The 19,560-nt window shown below is 42.7% G+C and overlaps 1 protein-coding gene across 2 annotated transcripts; it reads right to left on the reverse strand.

Annotated features, from left to right (window-relative positions):
- Positions 1 to 1,540: 1,540 nt before the first annotated feature.
- CTSC (cathepsin C) lies at positions 1,541 to 19,560 on the reverse strand. Of its 2 annotated transcripts, none has more exons than XM_075080918.1 (7): positions 19,293 to 19,560; positions 18,009 to 18,154; positions 9,250 to 9,416; positions 8,673 to 8,828; positions 6,946 to 7,061; positions 3,431 to 3,562; positions 1,541 to 2,669 (listed from the first exon to the last, which is right to left on the reverse strand). In XM_075080918.1, the coding sequence occupies exons 1-7, from the start codon at positions 19,459 to 19,461 to the stop codon at positions 2,167 to 2,169; spliced, it is 1,389 nt and encodes a 462-aa protein (XP_074937019.1). In that variant the 5' UTR covers positions 19,462 to 19,560; the 3' UTR covers positions 1,541 to 2,166. The 2 variants fall into 2 exon arrangements, with proteins under 2 accessions (XP_074937019.1, XP_074937028.1); XM_075080927.1 differs by lacking the exon at positions 19,293 to 19,560 and adding an exon at positions 19,068 to 19,213.

Raw genomic sequence — 19,560 nt, forward strand, 5'->3', positions numbered from 1 at the left:
AATGCATCGTATCTGTGTAGTGAAACTACAGGCACTCATGGGTGGCAAGACAAGCCTGCAGATCATCTACATGAAGACGACCATCTACTGCACCTCATAAGAGTTTATACTGGTGTCAACGGTCACCGTGGCTGCTCGTGTATAGAGAAGCTGTCACCCAAATTAGGTCAAGCTGTGTAGCTGTAATATCAGCATAGCAGGAAGCTTGCTGCTGGCACTGCACTGCAGCCAACGGTCTTGTCTCCTCTAATGAAAGCACAGGCAACAACTTCTTCCATCCTTGATTGTTTCAAGCATTTTTCAGCTTTAGCTTTATTACTGTAATTCAAATCAATACCTGGAAGAAGGGTAGTGGGTGACGTACTGACAGCTGTTTATCAGCACAGGAACTACCACACCGTTATGACAGCTGATAACACAGCAGACACAAACCACGTGCAGTCAGGGGAAGGCAGTATTGCCTCTCCCACCCCAGTAAAATGTTCCCCAAGGAAAGCACAAGTACAGAAGGGGGAAGAGAAGGAGAAACGGTGTTGTGCACTTGGTTGTGTATTTCAGGCAAACAGGGCCATGGCAGAATTGCAGCTGCTACCGAGGGATTAAGCCCCCATAAGGCTCTCAATTTTGCAGCAACATCAAACAATCCAAGTGAGAAGGAACAAGGCGAAAGTGCCCTTCCTCCCCCCAATTCCCTCACCTAAAATAATCCAATGCAATGTATAAGCTATTCTGGGGGGGTCTTGTTCAAATTCTGCCAAATTTCAAAACATGGCTTGATAGCTTTGAGCAGGGGGGCTAAAAAAAAAAAACCAAACACACCAGCCAAAACCATTCCTCTCCTGCCCCTCAAATTGAGCAACCTAAAGTCCAGCAGTTCTTGGGAAATTCTGCTACCAACATAAAAGGGAGCTTTCCCTCCTAAGTTAAACAGAGTATTTTGATTACAGATAGACAACCATTCCATTTTTCTGTATTCTATAAATTTCCCTGCATCCTAAAAAAATATATTGTACTTTATATATAAAACCATTAACTACTTTGGTCACATATTTTAACAGAAGATTACCAGAAGTCATCTTCTACCTATGAAGCTGGGACTCGCCCATAAGCCACTCTTATTTACTCTGGTGAGGAACAAAGACCAGTGCTGCACTAACCAAATACTGAGTTGCAGCTGAAATTCATCTATAAAGAAATGGTTAACTGCAAGTGTAGCAATCTGCCTCAACTCTATTTTTCTACCTTGTATATTTGAAAGGAATAGGGCAACAGATTAACACAGAGGATTTAAGCAGGATTAGTGAGGAATTAGCCAATTTACCCAACGACTTGTCCCATATCCACAGCAAGGACTACTAGACTCCTGGACAACCTTGCTTGATGCTGCTGTGAGAATCTCAGCCTCAGCTGAATGATTCCTAGTTCCTCTCCCCTCTCATCCTCCTTCCCCCACCAGTTCAGATCCTGCTGAAGAAAAAAGTTCTTGACAGGAAGTTCAAAACTTAAGACAGGTCACTGAAATAAAGAACCAACCACCTCCACAAGTACAAACTCCTATAGGAGTGGGGTAATTTTTATTGAACACTGAGATGATCAATTGCAAAGCACAGCAATAAAATCCAGCTGGAATATTTAACAGCCTGAAATGTAGAATTGTTTTTTATTGCCATAATGGTTTGACATGCAGTTTTTGCAGGACGCTTAAAGCTTTAAAAATTTCCTTTTAATCAGTGTAATTGCCCATTCCCTCCCCAATACACACTTATGTTCTAAATTGCAGTGACTTCCTGATTTCTGAAAAGTAAGGCACTACAGCGTCCTTTCAGAGCAGTTACAGAATATCATAGCAGATGCTTCCCTCAGATCTGAAGTTCAAGATTGTCTGCAGAAGAAAATGTAACTGGTGACTGAAGATGTATATCCAGTGATATTCACCACTGCTAATTCTAGGTGATCTGCTGTTAGACTTGAGAGGAAGCCTTCAGTGCACAGAGCAGAGATAACAGTGTTCATTCACTCACCTAGGGAAACTGTTTGCTTTGTTCTGGAAAATTTCATTAAAGCTCCCCTGTTCAAGCTAGGGGATAGACTTTAACTGCCACTTCTATCAATCAGGATGTTCTTATGGCTGGGGACAAGGCACTAGATGGATGAAGACCTCTGCATTTATAATTTTGGAATAGGAGTTGCAGCCACCGCAATGCTTTCAATTGCGCATTCATCAGTGCCACGGCGGATTCTGAAGTAACCATCTTCTCCCCATGAGGTGCCCCAACTGTTCTTCACAATCCAGAAATTCTCACCACTTTTTGGGTCTGTACCATAGCCCACCAGCAAGACAGCATGATTGGTCAATTCAAAAGGATTTAAGTCATCCTGCAGCCCAGTGTGATGGTAGATCCCCTCCTTATAAAGCATGAAATCACTATAAACCTCAAAGGCAACAGCCATTGGCCCATATAGAACAAGCTCAAGTTTCATCAGGGCTTCATTGCAGCCTCCATAGAAACCACCGACATAGTGGTACTCGGAAGTGTAGTAGTGGTAACAGCTGTGCTTGAAAGTGCATGGAGAATCTCGGGCTGTGTAAGGGAAGCAGTCCTCTTCCACCACGCCAAAGTCTTGGATGTACTTTCCAGCAATAAGGTATGGGAAGCCTCCATCACAACCTAAACAAAAAAAAAAACCCAAATATCCTCTTATTCCTTTGGAGGTAGGAGGTAGGAGTAGGAGACTCTCCTACTCAAATCTTTTGGGATACTTCTAGATACAGTATTGAACACAGACTGCAGCCACCCCAGATAATCCTAGTACTCCAGTTAGCCACAGCTAGCTTTCTGGAACATACAAGACAAAATTCACATCAGTGGGAGCTATGCTGGAAATGCTAATGCATGGACCACCTTCTCATGCAATTGCTCCTGACGCTCCCCATCAGGACGAAGAGTTAGTTACATGCAGTAAAAAGACCTGTCCTAACACAGGTACTGTCCTTTGGAAAGCTTTAGTCATCGCTTTTGCTCATCCCCCACTCCCCATATGCTCCCCCTCCCTCTGAATATGGTTTCCAGGGGATATTTGCTTTCACTCTTTCTAGGCATTCATTGCAAGTTATCTATATTTTTAGCCCTATTCCTTAATATTCCCTATCTCCCAGGTAGATCTGCCTGAAATTCAGTAACATGCTGAGCATGAGGCCACCTACTCATGGTTCAATCCCATGCCTACAGTAAGGTGGGCTGAAAACCCGGGAATATTTTCTGCAATCTTTCAAAGAAAGAAGTACTATGAAAGTATAACCTGCTAGATAGTTTTATAAAAAAACCTATATAGTGGGTGATGGGGAAGGCATGCAAGTTTTTAATATACAGTATCCTTCTGCAGCACTATCATTGCTGAGAGTTACCTTTGTATAAACCAGTGTACTTACCCTGAGAATACTGGCTGCAAGACACGACCTGCTGAGGACTAAAGATTGGTTTCTGAGTGTTGTTTGTGAGGATACGTATTCTTGCTTCCAGCATGCCCATGGAGGAAAATGCATAACAGCTGCCACATGAGCCTGAAGATAAAGGAACCACAAAGAACAGTCAGCACCATAAACAAGGCAAGTCACCTGCATTCAGGCATTGAGGTACAACTGTTGCTAGAGTCCACTGAAAAGAGTCAGAAAACCTTCCAGACAGTGATTAGAACTTGAACCCTGATAGAGCAAAACCTTCAACTATACATTTCGTTTTTAAGTAAGCAATTCAAAAAAACAGGTCTAACAGCTTTTGAAGGAATCTGAGCTTATTCAAGAATAAGCAACAATTTATTGCTCTTCAGTGTTTCTGAGTAGTATTAAGAGCTGTGCTAGTCCTTCAGAATGAACCTACAGGGACCACGTTAGCAGGGCTGAGAAGGCTTGTAACCTACTGCCTCAGACTACTTCTTATGGAGCACATATGCTAAGGGGCAATGAAATATTTTAAATGAATGTAACAATATTGTTCTAGATTATTTCAACCTATCAATGGATTTTATGCTGTAATTTCCAGTTGAAAGAATATTCCACCTCTAGAGCTACCTCTAAAATAACTGACTTTTTAGAGTCTAGTGGTATAAATAGGAGGTTTGATATAGTGGATTCAATCCCAGCTCCCCTTACTTCCAAGGGCATATAAATCTTACGCTGGCTTTTCAGAGGCACTTCAATTTCCCTTCTGCTTCCTGGCAAAGAGTTAAGTCTTATTTTTGCATCAAAACTTAGTATTGCTTCTAGTTTTAGGCCTCTTCGCTCCTTAGGAGCTTCCTGTAACATATTAAGAACCTTTGGAAGTGGAGTGACAAGCATCACAGGGAAGGACAATTACTTGGATGAGGTCCTATTTTATCTACTGATTGTCACCAAGGTGCCCAATTTCCTTTTGTTTCCTGACAGTAGGAAAGTCAAATATTGCAAAGCTATGACAAGGAGGGAGGCCTGAGGAACAAAACAAAATACTTTCTCCTGAACTGTGTAGGTGTATAAAAGCAGAGCTATTACAAAGGCAAGACTTTGTGAAATTGCACCTTCACTCAGTTAGACGTATCTCTGAAGAGAAGGGACAAAATCAGCCTGAACATGAACAGTCTTTGCCCAATAGGGCAAACTGAAGCAGTGAAAGGTGCCTCCCACTCACTGTACAGTCACAGCATCCAAGGCAGGCCACTCTGCAGAACGCTTTGCTGCATTTTGTGTGCAAAGATGTAAAACATACAATTAACATAACCATTTTAGTCTGAAGTCTGTTGGGGTGGTTGCTAAATTTCTTTCCTGCTACCACAGTGGTATTTGGGAAGCCCATAGCATGACAACCACACTGTATCAGCAGAGGGCCAACACAGCTGCAAGAGTAGTTGCTTTTCTGAGACTTCCAATTCTCTTCCAGAGTCAATTAAAGCTTCAGCCACATCAGATTCCACTTACTCTACTGCAAAGGGATGTTGCATTATGAGGAGTAAGGAGAAGACACAGCATACCTAGTGAAGAATCAGTGGCCCAGGTTTTTGACCTACTTTGACCTGCTGCAGAAAAGAAGTCAGCAAGAAATTGGAACTGCACTCTTAAGGCTAACAAAATCTGTAGGTTCCCCTCCTCCCAGTGAAGTTGCTAACTAACAACAACAGGGCTGTCTTCAAAGATGACATCTCTTGACTCAATGACGCAGTTACTGCTCTATAAACAACCTGAGAGCTCAGTCTTTACTTTCTTGACTATAGGAAATACTAGCAGGGAAGCTAACATGCTGACAGTAAATATTACAGCCCAAGACAACTGCAGTTGCACAAAGCCTGCCACGTCTCAGGGTATTCTACAGAGAACGCACATTTCCCTTTTAATTCTTGTCCACTTCAGATGCTGTATTTTTTTCCTCCTTCAGTAAAGAGCAGTGACTCTACAAGTATGTGAGATCTGGGAATCCATGATCTTGTAATTAATACAATTCCCTCCGCATATGCCACACAACTGGCATCTTACTGCTTGCAGCCTTCTCCCCCATGGCATTTTCTCATTAGTCATCTAATAATCTTAATGATATACAACTAAGACTTTCTAATACCATCATTTTAATGAAGCACTGATATCCAGTGCTTCAGAAAATCATACAAGCTACCATAAGCAAGACTTAATTTGTATGTCAGCACCATTTGCACATGGTCATCTTTCAGAGGTTTTTTGGTTTGTGCGCTTTTTTAAAGCCTGAAAGCTAAAATTTTTATTTAATGGAGCAGAATGCGTATTCCACCGAAATTTAACACACTCAGCATGGATTCTCAGATTAAAAGTGTAGGCAGCTTTATTATTGGAAGCAATAGACTAGTTCTTATTTAGAGAAACTTTGAAGCAACACAATGGAGAAAGGATAAGTTTGGGACCAAGTGTTCAGCTGTCCGGAAGGTAAGAGAGCCCTTGGGATATTCGCAATTCACACCAGGAGAAAGTACAGAACTCACACCTACATAGGACCATTTAGTTTTCTGTTGCCATCTTTCAGTGCTGCCGTGCGTCAGCTTGTGAGCTAGAACTCCCACAAGCCTTCCTATGTTTCCTCTGCTACCAGGAGTCCAGCTGGCAGAATTTGGCAGAAAAACTGAGCCATAAATGAGGGACCAGTTATTTAAGTTATTCTCTCCCCACCATGCTAACATTATGTTACCTCCCCCTCAAAGTTGCAACCAGATAGCCACCAGTAGATGCAAATTTATTTGCAAATGGTGGATCAGAGAAGGGACACATTAACCGAGTCAACTCCTGGCCTCCAGTACGTAACTGTCTGATTCAGGTATCTCAAGCTACAGTGCTATAAAAGCACTCCCTATAGAAGAAACATATACTAGAATGGTTTCCTTTTCAGTCTACTTTGAGCTAAACACTTGCCTATCACAGCGGAAAAAGAAGAATATTTTTTACAAGTATTCGGCATTTCTCAGTGTCCACAATTTTCATAGTGACTGACACCTCCTCTTGCAACTAGCCGTTTAAGTAAATCCTAAAGTTATCAGGGTGATAAGATTTGGAGGCAGTATAAACCATTTCCATGGGTTTATTCATTAAAGCTGCATGATAATCTGCCATCAGCAGGAAGTAGGGAAAGAATTATATGTACACCAGATCTGGCAGCACGCAGAAACCAATGACTGAGACTGTTTGGACAAAACTTGACAGCTGTCTTTATGCAGGGCACTGTGGTAACTGACTTTCACTCCAGCAAGAGACACTGCTGTTTGGGTAAGCCACTACCACCTTGTATTTTGGCAGCGTTGTCAGCCAGGACTCCACCCAGTTTCCACAGGTTATTCAGAGAAGGTGCAATGTGTCAACTGCAGGACACCAGACAAAACCTTCTTGTTAACAGCAAGTTACAAAGTATATCAGAGAAGCTCTGAAGTATTTCATTCACAGTTTTAATTATTTTTTACCTTGATTCCGAACAGGGCTGACATAATTGACACCACTGATATTTCTCCAGTCCCAGGATTCAGGGAAGCTTGAAACTTTTTTGAGTAACTCAGATGTTAGAGGTGCAGGCTTCGGTCTAAAGAGAAGAAAATGCTTCTGAGTAACACATCACACTCTAGGCAAGGAAACAATCACATAATGCTCAGTTGCCATCTTCTGGCTTCTACTAGTTAGTTGTACTTACTTCACGCTAAGCAATTTAAAATAGTCTCCATCTAAGCTGACTGGGTGTCGAGATTAGTTTCAGCAGGATGCAAGACCTACTCAACTCCCTCCCTGAAGGAACTATATTATGAATCATCCACAAACTGGTGAGGTCAAATACTTTTGACCCAATGTGAAGTGCTGAGGCACCTCTCAGCGACTAGCAACACAGCTCTGCAGCAGCTATTTTACACCTCTGCCGTCATGAGGTATGTAGACTGACTGCAGAAGGCACCTGCCAAAGGCACCTTGGCAGCACACACTAATTGCAACTACAGACTGTTTAATTGCAGACACAAACATGGCTTACATCAACACTTCAATAACTGCAGTCCCACCTGTCCCAGAGGCTTCCCTGGAGCAAGTTTTTACTGTGTCTGTTGAAGATGTATTGAATGTAACTTATTCTCATCTACCGCTTGCAGACAAGTGATGCTCATGTATCAGCAAGCCAAGAGCTGCCTGCATTTGGCTTTCACATAACCTGATGCCTGCCCCATAAATCATTCATCAAGTGCCAGTCACAAACACCAGACGCTGGAGTCTGTTCTGAAAGCATTAGAGGGCCAACAAAATACTGTCATGGCACTACACGGTGCAACAGGTTTCCAAATAGGTTACTGTATTTAAGACCATCTACAAGGAGACTTCTGTCCACAGGAAGAAACCATGATAATCTGCATAATACTCCCATGCAAATCAGAGTTTTTCTTGTATAATAGGACCTTCTTCTACAAACATACAATTGCCACACCACAGTTTGGAGAAGTAAGTAGCATTCCTACCCACAGCAGTACAGGGTGGGAAAAGCAAAAATATAGAGAAGGTAAATGGCTGTAAAGAAGGGAATCTTCAGATCAAAGAACTCTGGTTCTCAAATTAATGTAGAGGACCACGTGTCCGTCCCCATTATCACTCTCTGCCGTGTGATCTGCAAGACCCTGATGGCACTCTCAGGGCTACTTCATGCTTCCTCACTGAGACTCTACTCCTGTTAAAGGTCCCTGGTTGCAGGCACAGCAAATTATCAAAGTGACCAGGGAATTCCCTCAGAAAATCTTATGTTTAATAGCAGAATGTGGATTCCTGCTTTTTAATTGCAATTATGAACTAGCAGAACTGGGAACATGGTCAAGCAGAAACTCATGACTACAGCAAGGAGCTGATGTGTACACAGGAGAGTGAGATGAGAGCTGAGACAGTCCCCATTTATTCCCTGCACATATGAATTCAGCAGCGAGTTACTGGGCAAGATTAAAGGCTGGATAACCCTATTTGTCTCAACTACTTGAGACAACAGATGCTCAGAATAATCATTCAAATGAAGAAATATGTTGGCACTCCAGGAAAATGAGCTGGAAGGCCTTGCAACTTGATTAAACATCTGAACTACAAGCCAAAAGACAGCTAGGAAGAGCCAGGACAAATACAGGCAGATTTTTTGCAACAGCGGGGTTTATGGCAAAACAAAAAGTCTTAATACCTTGGAGCTCTGGAATAGAGACCCCCAGCTCTTCTAGTTAGTTCTTCCAGGGCAAAGTTCTCATACTCCTTGTATCTTGCTGCTCTCCAGGACTTCTGTCGAGCATTGATAGCATTTACAAAGTCAGAGTTGTGCACGTAACGTCTGCTTGAAAGTCTGCAAAGAAAAGCAACCAAATAAAATAATAAGAAAAGGACTGGGATTGAAGGTGTTCTCTAAACTTAATATGGAAAAGACTAACTCTGGAAGCATCTTCTGGTAGGTATTGATAAAGAAATATGATTATTGGATCAAAGTTGGATCAAAGCAGGTTTCTGAAATTTGAGACACTAACTAGACGGCTGCAATCATCTTTAGACATGCCAGTTTTGTAATCAGCCTTCACCACAGACTGAAGGAGAAAGCATGTGGTGTGACAGGGACACCCTCCTCTGTGCATTCAGGTTTATTCCCAACATTATCACTGGCATTAACTTTGCCCTCAGTCACAGAATTGGTCCATATGGTTTTAGCTGAAGCCTGAAGCACAGTTACCAAACATTTTATTCCAGTAAAAGGTCACTTATCCGTTGCTTACCTTCCTCTGGGCTTCTGGAGAGGTAGTTCGTTTATGTGAACATCTGAGGGAGATGAAGAAATCTTCTGTCCACTGAAACAAGCCCAGTTGTGGCCAAGTACATCATGTACCCATCCTGGCATAGTCTCATTACAGTAGCTGGTTACATTCTCGCCTTCCTTTTTGTACTGTAATGTGAAGAGGTTATGCTTGTGTTGAGTAGATGTACTTGTTGCACAGCAGTAGTCCCTACCCACTCAGCTGCTTTTTGCCTGTGTTCCAGAGGAAGTGGCCAAACGTATATTTCAGATCAACCAGCATCGTGTTTGATTTCAAGATTTAAAAAAAAGCATCAAAATAAGATTAACCAGATGAAAGAAACTGATCTTTATCAAATTGCTAGAGGGAGACAAACAGGTCGTGACTTGCACTTTTAGCAACAAAGCATGCATTAGTATCAGGTGCTAATTGTTTGGGTTCAACAGTTACTTTCTAGGCAAAAATGTAAAGACCTTGCTACTTATACTTCTCTTCAAGGCCCTGTGGTTTCTTGTACCAAATATGTGACTAGTCAAACTAACCCTGGGCTGCTGCAAGTTTGAGAAACTAAAGACTCATGGCAGCCTGAACAGTAAACACAGAAAGGATGGCAAGTTTCTCACCCAGTAACCTCTCAGGTAGAATTGCACTACAGCTTTTCCATTTTAGAAGTCAGAGATGAAGGTGAGACTTCCTGCAACTGCTTTACATTTGGGCTGTGGTACAAGAGCACCAAGAAACAATTTCACCTGAACTATCAAAATGAGACAAAAATAAATGATGATCCATTGAAAGCAACTCATTTGAAGTTGGTGGTGAGGGGAGTGTTCATAAAACCTCAAGTCCTAATACTTCCTTATTCAGTCACACAAGTCTTCATTTTACCACTGAAGGGGACTACTAAGTTAATCTATTCAGTGAAACGTGTCTTCATTCAACAGTTAACACTGACACTTTGCCCAGCTGTGTAAGTTTCATGGCTTAGCAATTCTTTGACAGCAGAATGTCCGCGGGCAGGAGGGGGAACAGACGACAATGACATTTAGTCATCTCTTAAGGTTAAATCTGTTTTGTAAGCTACACAGAAGCCTGAAAACCCCACGCAACAAAAGCTTTAATGTAACTCTTCTGATCACACAAATCACGTAAGTGGAATCCAAGTTTCCTGGTCCAAGAATACTTTATTAAATCCCACCCCGTTTGAGTTGCACACATACAATGGTACAGTGATTTTGTAGCTACGTTTCAACAAAATGTTTGCTCAGCCTCTTCACTGAAGAAGGTGGTGGCTTACAGTGATCGAAATGCCTGAAGATAGAAAATAAGTTACATAAATAGACTGGGAGGTTTGTGACTATGTCAAGGCTCTGTGGAGAATCTGAAGGAGAATACATAGTGAAATAATTAAGTCAGAGGGATAAAATTGAAGGTTAATCCTCTGACTGTTTTAGAACAATGGGAATTTGCTTCGTCCCAGGTTCAGAGGTTGCGGAGGCATCACACCTACACCCTTGGTTGTCTAGCAAGGTAAGCACGTTTGCTGCCCAGAGCAGGACGAGGGCAGTAGAAAGCTGAGCTGTTACCTTGTTCTATTCATCCTACCTTAATGTGCAAGATTGTGCAATACAGGAAATAACTGCACTTGGCCAAGTACCAAGGGCAAGGTCCAGAGACGGCTTTTCAGAAATACCCTCTTCAGAATAGCATTGCTAGAAATCCAGACACTACCAAAAGCAACAAGTTATTGTCCTTACATCAGTAAGTTACTGTGAGAGGGCCTTATTGGGCTCTACATGATAGTGTAAATCAATACTTAACTGTCTTGTCCATCCAAAAGCTGCCACAGATTAAAACAAGACCAAGCACAACCACTCTTGGTAAGTACTGGCCTTCAATCTGAATACTTGAAGAATACTCAAGGAAAAGAATGGTCTGTGTCCTGCAACATTCATATGCAGGTCCTGCCTAACATGGAGAATTATACTGAATCGTAACAAGTTGCCATGGTTTTGGCTGGGATAGAGATAATTTTCTTCAGTGGAACAGTTTTGGACTTATCTTCCCAGAAAAATGGTAACAAGTTATCTGCTAACTAGCAAAGTAAAATGACAACTTGCCTTTGGGTTGTTTGTTTTCCCTCGAAATCCCTCTTTTTTTGGAGATTAAATTTATTGCTTTTTTAAAAATGTAGATAACCAAAATAGTATCAACATTTGTGCAACCTACTTTTCAGGGAAGTTAGCAGGGAAGTTTTCAAGGAATTTAGCAAGTTTCTTGTGCTGTCCTTTCAGTTCAAACATACCAACAAGACTAGGAAAGGGGTGAGGGGACAGTCAGTGGCAATGTTTCAAGACAGACAAGAGACAAGAAAAAAACCCACAAAACAACAATTTCAGACACTCTGTGTAGAAACCTAAAGCTAAGCAATTCAAGTCCTCTGCAGCTATCTTTCTGCAGACTGGCAGATAATATACTACTGCTGAATTGGCTTTAAAAAGGGGAGATGGAGACTTTGAGACTATAGCCAATTAATGGCATCTACATATAGGGAGTTTGAACTCCAGTTTTCAGCTAAGAAATGGAAACATACCCCGTAAGGTCCTAGTTTGCTTCTTCCCCTCTCTGACTTCTAGTTGAGAGTCACTGATACAGAGAAGTGGCTGAGAAACCTTTAAAAAACCCAATACTTAGTGCTTAATTTCTACAACCTAGTTAACTTCCCAAGGGGCCACATGTTACAGAAAAAACTGGGATAGCAAAGTCTTCAGCACCATGACAATGACACCCACTGCTTACTCCCAGAAGGTACACCACCAAATCCATATTTCATTGCTAAAACCACACGCAACATTTCTTATTGTAACCAGAGAAGAGCTCTGACAGACTAGATCTAGCAAATCCGACTGTACCAGTTTCAGAGGACCTGCTCTGGGCAGGTGTGCTCATCCAACAGCCGTACAGGAGTGTGACTAACTGTTTGGCACAGCACCATTGCATGAACAACCACTGACTCAGCTGGATGCAAATTACAAAGCCAGACTCAACTGGAGCTGCCAGCACAGCACCCAGCACATCTGTGGAACCCATCAACGAAGGGCATCTTTCACAGATGACAACAGCCACACAGCTGTGATCACCAGCGACTGCTGGACAACTGCTGAATGCATTTCCTCTGCAGACTTAAGAGACAGTTCCATTTTTAAGTTAAGACCACAGCAGTCACACCACATGTGATAATTTCATCAGCCAGTGCTCACATCTGCAGTACTAAGTGAACTCCATCCAGTGATCTGACTGATCTAGAGCATCTCCTGTAGAAAGGCACCAAACTATATTGACAGTTCCAATTCTGAAGTTTGAAAACATTAAGCTTTAATTCAATTTCAAATGCATATTTTTCTCAAGTCTGACAACTCACGTGACTTTGCCTAATGCCATTATTTAGCCAAGCAACTCCAATATTGACCTTAAAAGGCTTCATGTACCTAAATTTAAAGGCTTGCCATAAGATACCTGAACCTAGGTAAGATTTTTGGTACACTACACTTTTAGTAAAGTTCTTCCTGTGTTGTTGCTCATCATGACATAATCTAATTGTATGTTCGATTCTAGTCCTGGTAGAAAATGTAATTGTTTCAAGCTTTATTTAAATTTTTAATCTAAGAGGAAAGCAAGAAAGAATGGAGACCTTATTGGACACAGCATTTTATCAGGGATTCGGCAATGCTGCATACACAGACTGCCATCCCACCCTCTTTTACATCTGCTGTTCTAAATTTAAGGAATGTTCAGGCAATAAGCCAACTCAGGTTCCAGGAGGCAAGACTACCCTATACGTTAAGGCTGGTGGAAAGACCTTACCACTCATTTGTCATCAAATTTACAAGTGTGCCTATGTATTTTAATATGGGAAGCACATTCTTAATTAGAACAGGACTGCAGACTTGCAGATGCCTTACTGTACAAAAATATAGAAGATATTAACAGTACAAACCACTGCATCTTGCTACCCAATATAAAATGCCAGCAAATACCAACTACAGATGCATTTTCTTTCCTCTAGGGAACATTCTGCAATTCAGCTTTACACTTCAGGGAAGCAGGAGTTGCACACTGCCAATTAAGTCCAACTAAGGCTAGAAATTAACTTTCAGTTGATTTGCATGATGATTAAATAGCATTAGCAACTTGTAACACTTCTATCTTTGCAACATGGAATAAAATGCATTCAGATTTTTTTTAACATTCTGAAATTTAAACATTAACTACTGTCGCTTGTCTAGGCTGGTTACCTCAGAACAGAATTCTGGTTTTAACCAAATTCGGGGGTGTCACGAAAGAGAGGAAAAGATGTGACAAAGATGTCACCAAGTCAGACTGGAAAAGATCAGTAACTTGAGTAGTGGAATATTCTATCATCTATTTCTTTTTTTTTTCCTGAAGTAGTGCTAATGTTTTAATATGAAAAAATGCCAGACTTCTCCTTTTTGCCAGAGGACATCTCAAAAGTCAGAAGTAATATCACTTAGCTTAAGGGACAAACAGTAAGAATCTTACGAGACTGTCTCCTTTCAAAGTGGTAGTCTTAACATTAAATAAATACTACAAAGATAACAAATAATTGAAACAAGTTAGCGTCAACTTTCCTCTCAGCCTCACTCCAGCTTTTTACCTTATGCTGTTCGTATTTCTTTTGCCATCACTTGGAGGAAAAAAAATTCTTTAGAGCCTCATATCTTACATGGCCCTACAGAATCCTTATATCATCCAGCAGAAGCACATGCTCAAGCTTCTTCCAAAGGTCAATACACTAATTTCACATTCAAGTTCAGTATCAGGATGTTTCAGCAGCACACATTAAATAAGAAATGAGCATTTCCATAAACAAGTTCTTTAGTGCTGCAAACAAACGCCAGGCACAGTAGCTATGTCTTGTGAGAAGCAGAATACAAGAATGCAGTAGGAGGCTGCATTTAACTTGGCATGCCCTGGGGGACAGGTCTACATTACAACAATAGTTAGAAATAAAACACTGTTAGAGCTTATTTACTTAAGCTATTAAAGCAAACTGAGAAAAAAATACACTGATAAGCTCGCCCAACCTACTCCTTTGGTGTAGAAAGTCATTTTCCCACAGTCCCCAGGTAAAAGAACAAATAACTTGTAAAGGCAGTGAGGCCCTACGAAAGTTTTAGTGGTTATCTGTTTAGTAAGCCACAGGAACAAAAGGCTATTAAAAACTCACTGAAACATGCATCATCAAACAGGCTGTGTCTATATCCACACACTACAGTAGCTCTGATAAACCACCATTCAGACAAGCCCACAGCATTCTTGTTCATAATTAATAGCTTAATTCTTCAACATTAAGCAAAAATACCCTGCAAGTTCAATTAGCACCAGTTGTACTTCTGTGCTCAAAACACATGAAGTACTGTATTGGCTCCAATACAGTTCATTCAGCCTAGCAACTCCATCCTCTCTGTTCAACGACAGAATATAAGGGAAGCGTTAAAGGATCATAGTAGGTAAATCAGGATGCTTTATCTGCCCTGTCACCATTATGAGATTTTTAGCCCCATAATTTAACTTGAGTGCAACATAAACAGAACTTTAAGTTTATGAGCAGCCCTGAAGCAATGAAGACTCTCCTGACAAGCCCAAACCCACAGCTATGGAAGTAGATGCGCAAGGCTTTCTGTGTTATGGCTGCTCCAATACCTGCAGCATTTTCAGAAGAGCAAAACTCTTAAGAATGGTATGAGACCAACTTCAGGGTTTTTTTTTCTGCCTAATTATTACAACTTAAATAAAAATCAGTATGTTCAAAGTGGGGAGTAGCAATTTTGCTCTTCTGAAACAACTCATCAGCATGAAATCTTTCATCTGGAAACCACCACCACAAACTGCTCTGTGAACCAAAAAGTCATTCCACAATCAAGCTGTAACTCCAGAACAGTGTTCACAATGGAAGGTTCTTTCAGAGTGAAACTAAGTAATTTTACCAAGTAGTAAAAACAACAGCAAATTACTCTATATTAAACACACTAGTTCTGCACCTTCTCGCTGTAAAGCAAGAGATTGGCAACAATGACAATTCCTTCTTTCCATGAATTCCAAAGGGACTTTGTCTAATGGCTTTCCACATTCTCAATAACGATTAAGGCTAAGCAATATTCTAAGAGATTGCTTTTATGCTTTTCTCTTGCTGCATTTCCAGGAAGGAAGGCCCTCACCAATTAGCATTCTAGTTTACCCAATTTTACTCCAAGGGCTTCTAGATTATGACCAACACCAAGCAAATGAAGTCTGCTATGTTTACGTTACTTTCAGGTGCAAATGGTAGGAGTATTTCAAACAATAGGCAATCATTCTTCAAACACCTCTGAAGCATGCATTGAGCTGAATATATTTCTTGTTTCCTAGAAGCTTTACAGTAGAAAATGGTGGAATAGGTCCTAAAAGAGCATTAGCTGCATTTGGTAGAAGAAACCACATTTTTAGTTTATACCAGAGGACTAGATATTTGGTATTTCTATTTCATATGTAATGCAGTATTTAGTAGATTAAAAGTAAAGAGATACACATATCTAAATATGTCAAAGTCAAGCAGTTTATATGGAACCACTTCTTCCCCCCAAGTCCCCACTTAAAATTGTGAAATTATAGATTTGCAGATAGGCAGCATTGCAAGTTGTTACCTAACAAAGCCAACCAGCTGTCCGCAGCAAAAAAATGCATTTACTAAGTGCTGTGATATTTCCTTGTGTTTCTCAGCCATTACACTTGCATCTTCATAATCTGTTGTTTCCCTTACAGCAGCAAAATTATAGAGAGGGTAACTGAATTGGGCTCTAATCCTCTCTATAATATTTAAGGAAAGAAGCCTTCAATTTAAGCATGTCTTGCTGATGGAGTCCCTGCTCCTGAACAATGAGCCAAACAAGTTTGCTGTTTCTCAATACCAAAAGCAATTGCAAAACTATCAATTAATCCATTTGCCTACAAAGGGCTAAGGCACATTCATGACCATGAAATGCGAGCTGGTGCATTGCTGCTACTCAGGTGCCTATTTGACTTATTCTGTTTTGAGCAGCAAGTTGCATCAGATGCCCTCTAGAAGTTCTGCCCAGCCTAAATTATTCTATAACACAGTTTTGGTGTATTGTTTAAGAGTACTCTTGCAAATCAATGCATTTACATTTTCATAAGCACAGAGGAATACACAAGATTAGTGCTTATCAGCCACTGACCTAGTGCTCATCCTCCAGGGATGTATTTCACAAGGTATAGATAGCAACAGAAGCGCCTTCAGTGACTCACACAACAGCCAGGGCGACATTCAGAACTATGGCATCTGCCTTCCTAAGAGTTGTGTGTGATGAAACCCTGCTTTCCTGGAAACTGATAACATCTGTCTGCTGGTGGCAAGTAGTGGATGGATGCCTTCTTTCCCTTTGCTTGCATACACAGCTTTTGCTTTACCTACTGAAGTACCTTTATCTCAACCCTTGAGTTTTAGCACCTTTACCCTTCCCATTCTTTCCCCCATCCCACTGATTACCAGGGTTAACTCACAACTAAGACCACATAAACAACTTCACCATTGGTCTTGTGAAAAAACCCTACACAGCCCTTTCCCTTAACTTAAGGAGCTCCAATCAACGTGGAGGAAACTGCAGCTTAATCAAAGCCGCGTATATAACTTATATTCAGTAATGATCACCGCTCTCCTGGAAGAGTGGATCACTCACATCTGAAAACCCTGACTCAAAAATAGCTGCTGTGAAATAAGCCACCTACACTGGCTCCCAGAAAGACAATTTAAGGCAAAAGTAATTTCTTCACCCTCCATACTACTAGCCAATGATCAGATATTTCATGCTTGGACAAGGTCTGGGTGATTACTATCAGCACATTTGAGGCCAGACACAAGACCATGCTTTCTGAACCAACCAAGAAACGTGTTCGCTGCTCCTGCCGAGGGCTGCACAAAACCCCTGTCTCCCAGGCAACAAAGTCATCCTGCAGAGATTGTTTCAAGCCACCCTCCAGATTCATGCCACTCATCAGGACAGCAGCAGCAGAGCACTCCTTAGCAAGTGGGCCTCCAGTCTATCCCCTGCCTACCAGCACTGTTTTCAGCTTGATCCAAAGTCATTAACAGCGACTGGAGACAACAGTATTATTCGAAAAGAACAATTATAGGCAGCAGGAAGGTTCCTTAGATTTTAAAGTAGTATTCTGGAATAAGATTTAAAGATCCTAGAAATCTTCCAGCAAAGAGAACAGATGGCCCGTCTAAAGTCTTCATGCATTTGAGAACATCTTTAAGGAAAGATAAAAGCAATGATGTTTGCTATTTCACTTGGGTTCAAGGTGTCAGCAAGAAAACTAAAAACAAAATGTCCAGGACAGTGGGAGAGTTAGTTTAGCAAAGGCCTTCAACTGCTTTAAGCATGCCCAGAAGGGAAAGCAGCAATATCTCTAACAGATATTTCAGATAATGCCCAGTGTGGAACATAAATACCTCTTCCCTCCCTCTGCTCCCTACCCAGCCACTGATACGTTTTCCTTATGTTAAGAAGGAGTCTCGTATCTGGTAATCCAGGCAAACCTTAGGGCCAAAGATAACCAAGTGTCCCAGCTGCCCCACCGCGGCACTCAGAGACTAAAGAAAAGCCTAACTACAGGCCGTTTTAGCAACACTTGGTGATGCAGAACACAGCAAGTTAACTCACCTTAAAAAATGCAAACCACTTGTAGCCATTTATCACTATTTCAAAGCCTTGATTGTAAATCAAAGTGAAGAAGCCATAGTTTCCCACACTATCCTGAGCCACATCTAACTTCTGAAGATTCACAAACACCTTTCTTTCCACAGGCCCTGCAAGAAATACAAACATTATTGTGCAATTATTTTGTGGAAGAGATAAAAATAAAATATTAGTACAAAGGATGTTGGAACATTTATTTTATTCCAAAAGATGCTAAAATACACTTGTTGAATGCAGTCTTCTTCAAAAATGCGCCAAGCAAACACACTTCAGGGCCTTCACTTACTCATCAGTAGGTCTACATGCTCTTTTTTTCAACTTCTAGACAGTATTTTCACATTTAATCAGCAGCAGCACCACCAAATAGCTGTTACTGGGAAAGGTCAACTTATTTAAACATAACTTGCTATGCAGCTACACAGGACTCGGACACTGTCACTCAGGCACTGTGTCTGCAGGGACACTCTTCCCCTAAAACACCCGGGGTGAGGCACCAGCCACCCACACTCCTTCACACCAGTGCTCCCACTCCCGCCGCCACCCACCTCGCCTCCACCGCTCCGAGGGCCACTTGCCTCACCTGAGCAAAAGGCAGACGATTAAGACAAATGTAAAGTATCGACTGTTTTTTAAATAACACTGACATACATTAATTAAATAGTAACTCCCCGCTACTACTACCCCCTCGAGGGAAGCGGTATTTCTCTTCCCCCTGAAGCCACGGGGCTCCCTGGGCACAAGCCCTGGCAGCCGCGGCCCGGAGCTGCCCAGGTGCCACCCAGCACAACCACGCCTCGCTGCTCCAACCACCGCCTTCAGGGCACGCCGAGCCGAGGGAAGGCATCTGCGGGCTGCGAGGAAGGACGCAGCGAGCCGGTGGTGCTCCTGAAGAGGCCTAGTTGAGTCCAAATCGAAACAAACGAAACCCCAAAAAACTAAATCGGAAGAGAAGCAGCGCTGCCCGCAGCGGTCACCCAGAGCCGCACTAACGCGAGTGTCTCACGCTGCTTAGTTCCCATTAACCTGCTCCTGCCCCAAGGCCGGCGCGGAGCTCCGCACGGAAGGCGAGGCCCGGCCCCGCTAGCGGGACAGGCACCGCCACCCGCACCGCTGCCACCCGGCACGGAGCGGCCGCCCCCCCCATGCCGCCCCACTCCTCCCCCAGGGAGACTCACGGGGACCGCCCGGCCCAGTCAGGCCGGGCCGGCCCCGGGGAAGGGAAACAAGGCAGGGCCGCCGCGGTCTCACCCGCCTGGGAGCAGTTGCCGTGGCGGCCGCCGCCGCTCCGCCAGACGCGGAACTCCCAGGCGCCCAGCAGGTCGGCGAAGGAGCAGTTGGCCGGCGTGTCGGCCCGCAGCGCCGCGGGCAGCGCCGCCAGCAGCACCAGCGCCGCGGCCCACAGCACCTGCCCAGCCATGGCGCCGCTCCCGCCGCCGCCGCCAACGCTGAAATGGGCCCGGGCGCCGCGGCCTCCCGGGCGCCGCGGCCTCCCCGCCCCGCCGCCTCCCCGCCCCCG

This window comes from Phalacrocorax aristotelis, chromosome 1 (assembly GCF_949628215.1).
Source record: "Phalacrocorax aristotelis chromosome 1, bGulAri2.1, whole genome shotgun sequence".
Taxonomy (NCBI): Eukaryota; Metazoa; Chordata; class Aves; order Suliformes; family Phalacrocoracidae; genus Phalacrocorax; species Phalacrocorax aristotelis.